A 9,585-nucleotide genomic window follows, 5' to 3' on the forward strand; every position below is an offset into this window, starting at 1 on the left:
CGTTTTGCAGAAAATTACTTCCAATTTGACGAGCAAGCAGCGAGTGCAAAAGGCACCAATTTGAAACAAAAAACACCGAAAAGTATGCGTACATACATTTAAATTCGCGTTGTAATAATGTAAAGTGTCGCCGTCTTCGTATTTATCGTCCATCAACATTATTCCGCAGCATCGTCCATCAACACTATTAAATCTTCTACAAAATATTGTCATCGTCCACCAACGTAGTCGCCGTCGTCATCTTCATTGTCAAGGAAAAGTCTTCGTCGTCGCCGTCAATGTTATTTGTCAGCCTAATTAATATAATTTGTAACAAACACGCAAGTCAATTGGAATAAAGGTTTTATAATTATATTGTACTAAAAATCAAATTTGTCTTTGTCAGCCAACACATGGCGTATTGATGGTAATACAAGCAATGTATTCTTTTGTGGATTTTATGTTACTTGAGAATTTAGACAACGTGCGAGCTGCCAGGTTCTGTTATCAATATAATTAACACAAGCTTTTTCGCGTAGTTGCCTTTCAATAAATAGAATAAACAAATATTCGCAAATAAATTGGATTTATTTTATAACTGACAACTAACGTACGCTTTTTGTTCTTTTCTCCATTTTGATTTTGACTCTATTACCGCCAACAACTTTATGTGTATACATATTTACAAGCTGTCAAAATTTTAAGTAGTCACACGAGCTAGGTAAAAACTATGGCATTCTTATTCACAAGGAGAAATCCCAAAATTTTTGTTTGGTATTTCCAAATTTTCTCTTATTTANAAATCCCAAAATTTTTGTTTGGTATTTCCAAATTTTCTCTTATTTATCAGTGGCAGCGCTCCGAGCGTTGAGTTAGTAATTTCATGTCAATTAGTAGAAAAGTTCCATGATGTATACCATTTTATGTGGAATTATTCAATAAATTTCGTTTTACAACATACTTTTTGAAACTATTTGAAGGTAATTATTTTTTGTTTGTTAAAAGCAACCCTGCGTGCTTGGAAGGCGTGTGTACGAATAATTTCATCCCTAGCATATTCATCCCCGAGGAAGGCAGCCGCCAAATTTACCGAAGGTTGTTTACTGGTTATATTGTGATTATGCTGGAGTTGGTGTTGCATTGTATTTCAGCACTGTAGTCACTGACTCCACAGTCGGCCTAAGCGCACTGGCCTCAACGTTTTTCTTGTCTATCCACATTGCCCTAAAAAAGGTTTTTTTTTTGCTAATTATTTCATATACAAATTGAATACACTGATTTTTATCAATTGATTCTTTAAATTCACCGACTTCTATATTTTGCACCACAGCTAGGGTTCAATCGATACAAGTAAATACTCGATACTTTTCTTTTGATACCAAGTATTTTTTTACTCGATATCTTTTGTTCGGTATCGAGTAAGTATCGAAAAAAAGTACTTGGTATCGAAAGAGTAATTTCTACTACACACTTTTATCATTGCAACGGCAACTCAACAAATGACGTCCGCTATTAGAATTTTCGCGGAAAGTGCGGTCATGTAGTACAGAAAGTAGAAATCGCCTGTCTGTAAAGCATTTAGAAAAGTTGTTGTTTCTTGGCAGTGTGCCCCAAAAGCTATTTTTTTCATAAATATTTTGTGAATAATATACTTAGTATATGAAGTCATATATAATATCATAACTAATATTGTTCCTCAGCAATGTACCAAAAGAAACGATACAATTTTTTTTTTTTTTATAAATAGTTTGTAAATGATGCAGTGTGCTGTATACTTATAGAGATGACCTTATGGATAAGTGTCGGATTTTTATTTTTATTTTCAAATTGATTTTAGTTACTTTTTTATAAAAAAATATAGTTCATTCTACGACAAAAACTATTAATTAAAAGAAAATCACATCAAAAGTTTCACCAAAATTAAACACTTTTTATTCAGAACAAAAAGTGTGGAATTTTGATGAAAACGTACTAGCGCAAAAGAGCAGGCACAAGTTGTCCCTTCTTATTATTTACGTTATTTGATGAAACTTTGTTGATTTGCTTTTAATTTTTGTACAAAGTTTTAAACTTGGATTAGCAAGGTTTTTGTTATGGAATGAACTATATTATTTATAAAAAAAAGTGAATAAAACTAATTTGAAAATAAAAACCAAAATAAAAATCTTAAACTTATCCATATTGGGTGACCTTTACACTCATATGACTGAAAAAATTATAACCAATACTGTTCCTTGGTAATGTGCCACAAATATTAATTAATAATTATTTGGTATTCTTACTAAAAAACTTAAATATATACGTTTTCCATACCTGCAGCTTTATTGGCTTTTTATTTGATTTTGACATACAATGTTTTAAGCCATGATAAGACGTAATCATAAGACATTTTACAATAAAGAAGGGAAGTATCTCTCGAAAGAGAAGATGAAAACAATTCAAGTAAGTACTCGATACTTTGCCGATACTGAGTAGGTATCGATACCTTCAGTCTTTTGAGTACAAGTACTCATTAGAGTGATACCTTAAAGCGCAGTTAGTCAACGACGTAGCGTAAACGTAGGTTGACGTACGTAGCAGCATATCAAATTTACTGTTGATAGAGAGAGAGAGAAGCAACGGCAACGTCACCGCCATGCGGTGATGAGTTTTCGTTAACACGCGAATCCCATAAAGTAGATTGTGTCTGCGTCAACCTACGTCTACGTTACGTCGTTGACTGTTTGAGCTTTTAGTAGTTCTTTTATGTATGTATGTATGTAAACCCATGAACGAAAGACACAATGGCTGCATTTCTTTATTCATTCTGAACGTTTGGAATAAACTTTTTTCTTTACTTATTCTTTACGACGTTCCTGATGATATGTTAACGTATATTTCAAACGCATTCTTTTTATTCCGGCTTTGAAATGGGATTATCCGGAATGTATAAAGAAACGCAGCCAATATAACGCCTTCCCGAAAGAAAGAAAAAAGTTATGTTCTAGCTGTTGAAGNTTATTCATTCTGAACGTTTGGAATAAACTTTTTTCTTTACTTATTCTTTACGACGTTCCTGATGATATGTTAACGTATATTTCAAACGCATTCTTTTTATTCCGGCTTTGAAATGGGATTATCCGGAATGTATAAAGAAACGCAGCCAATATAACGCCTTCCCGAAAGAAAGAAAAAAGTTATGTTCTAGCTGTTGAAGTCTCGACGCCATCTTTGTTGTAAGAAGTAAGCAACGAAGAGAACAAAAAAAACCGCGTAACTGTTGAACGCATGAATAATCATTTTTATTATGCAAATTCTTCTATAAATCATGTCGTTGTGTTAAATTATTCTTTACCTTATGTGTGCACACGTTGTCACAAGCGAAAATTAAGAAAATTGCAGTAAAAAGCCACCACCAAATTGTAAACAACGAACAAATGTAAACATACGACTAATGTCAAAGTCGCCCAACTTTTTCCTAAATGCAATTATAACGGGCTACTTAGAAGAAGGCGTTATCTCGTATTTTTGGTTTATGTGTAAACCTGTATGCGAGCGTACAATCGATAGTTTATTTTCGATATGGTTAGTCGTTTTTTGCATGGTCGAAAAGAGTGACAACACCTTATCGAATTGGAAATTTGTTCCGATAAACACTGATTGTTTATTTAAGTTGATTACACATCCCTAACTGTTAGCGTCTATAAAGCCGATTAACGCTTTTTAAACTACAAATCAAAATATAAATGAATAACGAAGAAAAACTTGCTTATTGGCGCAATGCTATCATTGCTTTAGTTCTTAATAATGTGGAAAACAAAATGCCTATAAAAGAGGAAGACATGCGCGAAATTCTGGACAAAGACAAAATGCTATTCAGGCAATGCCTCCCACTTGTGATTCAATCCTTAAAAAAGGTAAACAAAATTTAAACAAAGGTCTTAACTTCATTTTACTTAATATTAAATCTGCAGGTATACGGTATCATTTTGCAAAAGGTACCCGACACTAAAAAATACATATGCTATTCCGAACTGAGAGTATCTTCTACGGTAGAGTATGACGAAGAGCAGTGCCGTCATCTAACACTGCTTTTTATTATACTATCATATTTACTAATGAAAGATGCGCGCGTAGATGAAGGTTTGTTTATACTACATAATTCGTATAATGCTCGCCGTACAAATAAAGCAAATTAGATTTATCAAAATATTTTACAGAGCAACTGTTTGACTTCCTTAAAGGATTACGCATTAGAATCGACGAAGAACATCCATATTTCAAGGATAATATAAAGAAGCTCATTGGTGAAACGTTTGTGAAGCAGTTGTACCTGAAACGTGAAAAATCTGATTCCGAGACCGATTTAGAAACCAGGTTTGTTAAAGAGGTAGTTGGAATTCTTTTATTTGCCACTTTTACTTGTAGATTCTTATACTCTTGGGGTTATCGAGCTACTGTCGAATTCCCTGCGAAAGACGTCTTGCAACAAACTGCACAGGTATACTTGAATTGAAGAGGTTAATTACACTGGTTTACAGCAAAAATGCTCAATGGATTCTACTATCCAATTTCTATGTAGAATTGCTCGATGATTCGAAAAATCGAGTTAATTTCTTTTTCTATGGATACGTTTTCGTGAGATTTGCAATTTACCACCTCAGCTTAAAGCAAAAAGTTGTATACGAACCATCTTACGAATTTAACAACCTTAAAATGAGATACGACAAATGAATGAATTCTTCATAAACCATATATACATTAGGGATGTTGCGAATGTGGAATTTTAGACAGCCGCGGATGCGAATGCGGATGCGGATGCGGATGTTTAAAAGCTAACATCCGCGGATGCGAATGCGAATGCGGAAAATGCAAAAAAATCACAACTAACTAAAATCTTAAGATTTTATTTAACAATTGTTATTGCATGAAACGATGTGGGGACTTATGATTCGATAAAATGCATCATAATCTATCAAACAGTGAATTTAGGATTTTTAGCTTTTTGTATTTCATCGACGAGGTGAGTTACGCCCATTTCATACTATACTAACGATATATTGCGTTCCAAGCCCCACTCCTCAATAGATATTAAATTCGCCTTGAAATGTTTCTTATTTGATATGTGAACTTGGCTGTCAACTTTTTCACATTCCATTTTACTTTTATTTCGCTACGTGCAAATTTTGACATCACAAAATTAAAATAAATGTTGTTGTTTCCGAGCACACAGAGGAGTATTTGCGCAGTGCTTTTCTGCTAAGTAATAAAAGAAAACACGGAACTTAATCATAATAAGCCGTTTTATGAAAAAAAAAATAATATTACACTTATGTAGAAAAATACTAGCGATGCATCCAGTTTTTTAACGTTCGATAGTTACATAATTCTTACCGCAAATTGTCGATTCTCGTTATAGCTAGACGTTGAACATTTCCGCTGGAAATACATATTTAAGGATCTTATTCTTTGACTTTAAATTACAAAACAGGGGGGATTTAGGGGGACAGTTTTAACGTAGCATCTCCAAAGATATTAGCTAAATTATTTACTTTGTTTTCCAGATATACGTTTCATCAGTGCACTTGCATAATATTCGCAAAAGCTCCGCATTGATTATTGCGAATGCGAAAGCGAATGCGAATGTTAAAATTAATGTGGAAGCTCCGCGGCTGCGAATGCGAATGAGAATATTCGCAAAAATCCTGATATACATCACTGATGGTTTCTGACAAATTAATTAATTATTCCAGTTTTTTTTTAATGAAAAAATGGAAAAAAAATCTAGCTTTATCAGTAAAAATAACAAGGTCTGTGCCAAATTTTTCCATTTGCGCTAAAGCTTGTTCTGTTAAAAAAAATCAAGTTACTAATAAAGAAAATCGTCTGATAGATAAATAAATGAGTGGTCAAATGAAAATACGCAAAGATTTTTTATATGAAAAATGAGCAGGAAAGAGTGTTACTCATACGCCACATACACCTGATATTGATAAATTAGGCCCTTATTATGAGCTGCATTCGATTTTCGATCTTCGCTGGCTATCGAAGATCGAAGATCGAAAGTGAAATTCGTATTATGAGCTATGCAAGCGTGTCGAAATTTTCGTTGAGTATCGAATTTTCTGTCGAACAGAATTTTACTTTCGATGGTGTAGCGAAGTGTTAGAAAATTGTTAAAAATGTATGATTTTGTATATGTTTTCTTACATTTTGGCGGCTAGACACTAATTTTAAACAATTTTTATTAATTTCATGCAGTTCTAACATCGTGAATACTAAACACAAGCTCGAAAGGCTGGTTTTACTTGTGAAAGAAAATCCCAATACTCTGTTGGCGCGATCTCTGAGAACAAAATCGTAGCGCTGTTGATAGTTTTAAAATATTTTAAATAGATTTGGCTCACAAACGCTTCTTTAGATGGTCGGAACTTTTTAATGAATCTGTAGACAAATTTCTTAAATATATTTTATATCAAAATATATTCGAAAGACTAATAAACTTAAACTCTCTTAAACATTTGCTACTCCTGGCCAGTTTACTTAGCTCTCATCCTCTGACGAATCGTTGAACCAGAACTCGTTGTACTCATTTTACCACGTTTTTATAAACTTGCTTTCTTTTTTACTTCATTTTAATTAGAACAAATTTACATAAATATGTATAAGCACAATATTTAGTTTGCTCGATTTGTAAACAAAGCTTCTCAGCGGTGAAAAATATACTATTGTGAACAACCTAAACGAGCGAAATTCACAATAGCGCTATTCTTCATCGAATGAGCGCCATAATACCAAATGAAAATTCGTTCGCTCAGCACTTTCGACCACAGTCGAAAATCGAATGCAACTCATAATAGGGGCCTTAGTTCATAGGATATACGTGATTAAGTGGAAACACTTTTTGTTTTAAGCTGAATAACAGTAAATTGTAAATATCTCGAAAACGCATCCACATAAAAAAAATAACTCGATTTTCGGAATCACCGATAGTGGCGTTTGGAGAACAAGAACCAAACTAAAATTTGTGATCCAGTGTTGTCAATGGGGAATAAGTCAGCATTTTTCCGATATGGCACATTTTATGCAGTTCAACAGAGCTCTTTAAACGAACGAACTGCTATAGTCTGACCGATTCCGATTTTCGGCCGATGCCGATGGCGATGCCGATTCCTGAACAACCTGAATATAAATTCATTCAAGAACAAATGGTTTTGATAACCTTTTATAATAAAAAAAGAAGAACATAAACAAATAACATTACAAAACAAATAATCATTCAAGAATCTATTCACTTGTTTATGTATATATCGCTTATGCATATATCGTCGCTCCCAACGAAGAGTAGCAGAAATAATTATAACATACATGTATGTTTGGTTTTTGTACGGCTGCAGGCACCACCTTGTATGAATTCGCTACTATTCTACGCTAGAACCTGAAATGTGCTACTCTTCCACGCAAAAATCTGAAATGTGCGACTCTTCCACGCAAAAATCTGAAATGTGCTACTTTTCGACGCGAATAATGAAATGTGCTAGTCTTCCACGCTAATAGTGAAATGTGCTACTGTTCGTAGAGACCGACGATATATTATTGCAATAATTTGTTCCATAGTCTTTTTCTTATTCAATATTAAAAAAATAGTTCATTCGAAATCACATTTCTTAGTTGTACTCATAGTAGTAAACATATGAACTTCTGCTGACTATAAAGGTGTTTTATTGAATGCGATTTGTTAAGAAACATAACCGTAGATTTTTAATGATGTAAGTATTTTTGTAACGTAAACAATTTAACAATCCAGTGAAATCCCGAAGGATTAAGGAGTTCAGCGATTAATTCCAGGATAATCCTCGCAATACTTACAGTAACGACATTTTAGCATTCTTTGGCTATTATTTAATGTTTATTTAATGTTTCTTATTTTTTATGAAAGTGTAGCTCGTTATCTAACAAACACCATGTTAGTGAAAATCTCAAACTTTTTCTTTAAACATTCTGAGTATGCAGTTTTGTAGCCCATTCAATTTTATTTTAACGAAATGCAAATTTTAAGTAACTAGGACTTGGTATTGATTTTTGTAAATTTTTTTGTGGAAGGTGTTGCGGGTTTTCTCCATACGATAAAATTTTCGAACATACTTTGGAAACTTTGGAAGAAAATGAGTGAAGAAAAAATTTTAAAAATCAACACTTACCTAGGCACTTAAAATTTCAATTTATTATACTAACATTAAAAAACTGCGTACTCAAAAAAATCAAAGAAATCTGGTTAAACAGTCTAAAATTTTGATGAATATTTGTTAAAATTGCGAAAAAAGTAAAAAGAATCGGCTAAAAAGGGCCGATGCCGATTCTTTTGGCCGATACTAGCCGATGCCGATGCCGATTAATCGGTCGGACTCTACGAACTGCAGCAAAATTGTATTATCGAAAAAAATGTCGACTTATTCCTTTTGGTAATTAAGCGATTCAATCTGCCTCTTAAAATTCAATTTTAACTTTCCTTTATAATTTATATTTTTTAGATACTGGGAAAAGAGCCTCGAGAATTTGTTGCTGTGTACAATAAATACTGTGCAGAGGAAAATGAGGAAACTATGGTTGTTGACTAAAAGTAAAGGTCATTTTATCAGAAAAGTTTGTGCTATTGTTCGAAATTCGTTATTAAATAAGAGGCGTTCAGGAAATTATATGTACATGTGCATAAGTAGAAACATATGTATGTTTATACAGAATAAGTTATTTATTTTTATTGAACCCTTTTAGATTTAAAAGCATTAAGGTCGGATTTTTCCGCTCAAGGGAACATCAATATAATTTTTCGTGAATTTTATAATTTATTTATGTAATCTATCAGACACAATTCAATACAATCAAATAATTTAGTTTGACAGCAATAGGCGCTTCTCTGCTTATTCGCGCGTATCCCGGTTAACTTAAATTAAAATTTGTATATGAAAGCTTGTACTTCATTAATTTCATTCCTTTCGCCACTCTCTTACTGTTGGCGAATTGAAATGGGGACTACTGTCTACTTAAATCAAAGCCAGCAATATTAAAAATTGAGTTGCATAAAGATTTAAATTTATAAATTGGTTCGTTTCCACCATAATTCGTTCTATGTGCTAGGCAATAGAAATTACGACGCCCTCTTAGCGATTCATTTATGATTAGTTTATAGGAAATTTAATAATTTAATAATTTAAATATCCTACATTTTTATAATTACTTATATGCCATTTTTTATGTCTATATCTAGATATGTATGTACAATATTCCAGTTGGTAAAACGTGAAGAACTTCTAAATAAACGCTTTTAGGCAGTATTTTACAGCAAAGCCTTCGAGCTTGTATGCAGGATGCATATCGGACCCACGTCCAAACTTCCCTGCCGAAGCGGCTGTTCTAGCCGATGAGCGTGATAGCCTTCGTCAGACCGATCCCGGAGATCCCCGTATCAGGGATCTCAACGCGGAGATTCACCAACTAGTAAACGTACATAAGCGGAAGAAGTGGGAGGAGCATCTGAAGACCTGTAACTTCACCTCTGGTGTGAGCAAGCTTTGGTCAACCGTGAGGTCACTGTCCAATCCGACGAAGCACGACGACAGAGTCGAAATT

General features: G+C 33.4%; 1 protein-coding gene across 2 annotated transcripts; it reads left to right on the plus strand.

The window, feature by feature from the left end:
• Window positions 1-3,565: 3,565 nt before the first annotated feature.
• On the plus strand, window positions 3,566-8,931 carry MAGE (necdin, MAGE family member). Of its 2 annotated transcripts, none has more exons than XM_017636698.1 (5): window positions 3,566-3,875; window positions 3,933-4,101; window positions 4,158-4,335; window positions 4,387-4,459; window positions 8,490-8,931. In XM_017636698.1, exons 1-5 carry the CDS (start codon window positions 3,705-3,707, stop codon window positions 8,574-8,576), a joined length of 678 nt encoding a protein of 225 aa, XP_017492187.1. In that variant the 5' UTR covers window positions 3,566-3,704; the 3' UTR covers window positions 8,577-8,931. The 2 variants fall into 2 exon arrangements, with proteins under 2 accessions (XP_017492187.1, XP_017492188.1); XM_017636699.1 differs by having other exon boundaries at window positions 3,577-3,875; window positions 4,179-4,335.
• The last annotated feature ends 654 nt before the right edge of the window (window positions 8,932-9,585 follow it).

Source organism: Rhagoletis zephyria, unplaced genomic scaffold, assembly GCF_001687245.7.
Source record: "Rhagoletis zephyria isolate East Lansing unplaced genomic scaffold, Rhagoletis_zephyria_1.1 Rzeph_scaffold_18913, whole genome shotgun sequence".
Classification (NCBI taxonomy): Eukaryota; Metazoa; Arthropoda; class Insecta; order Diptera; family Tephritidae; genus Rhagoletis; species Rhagoletis zephyria.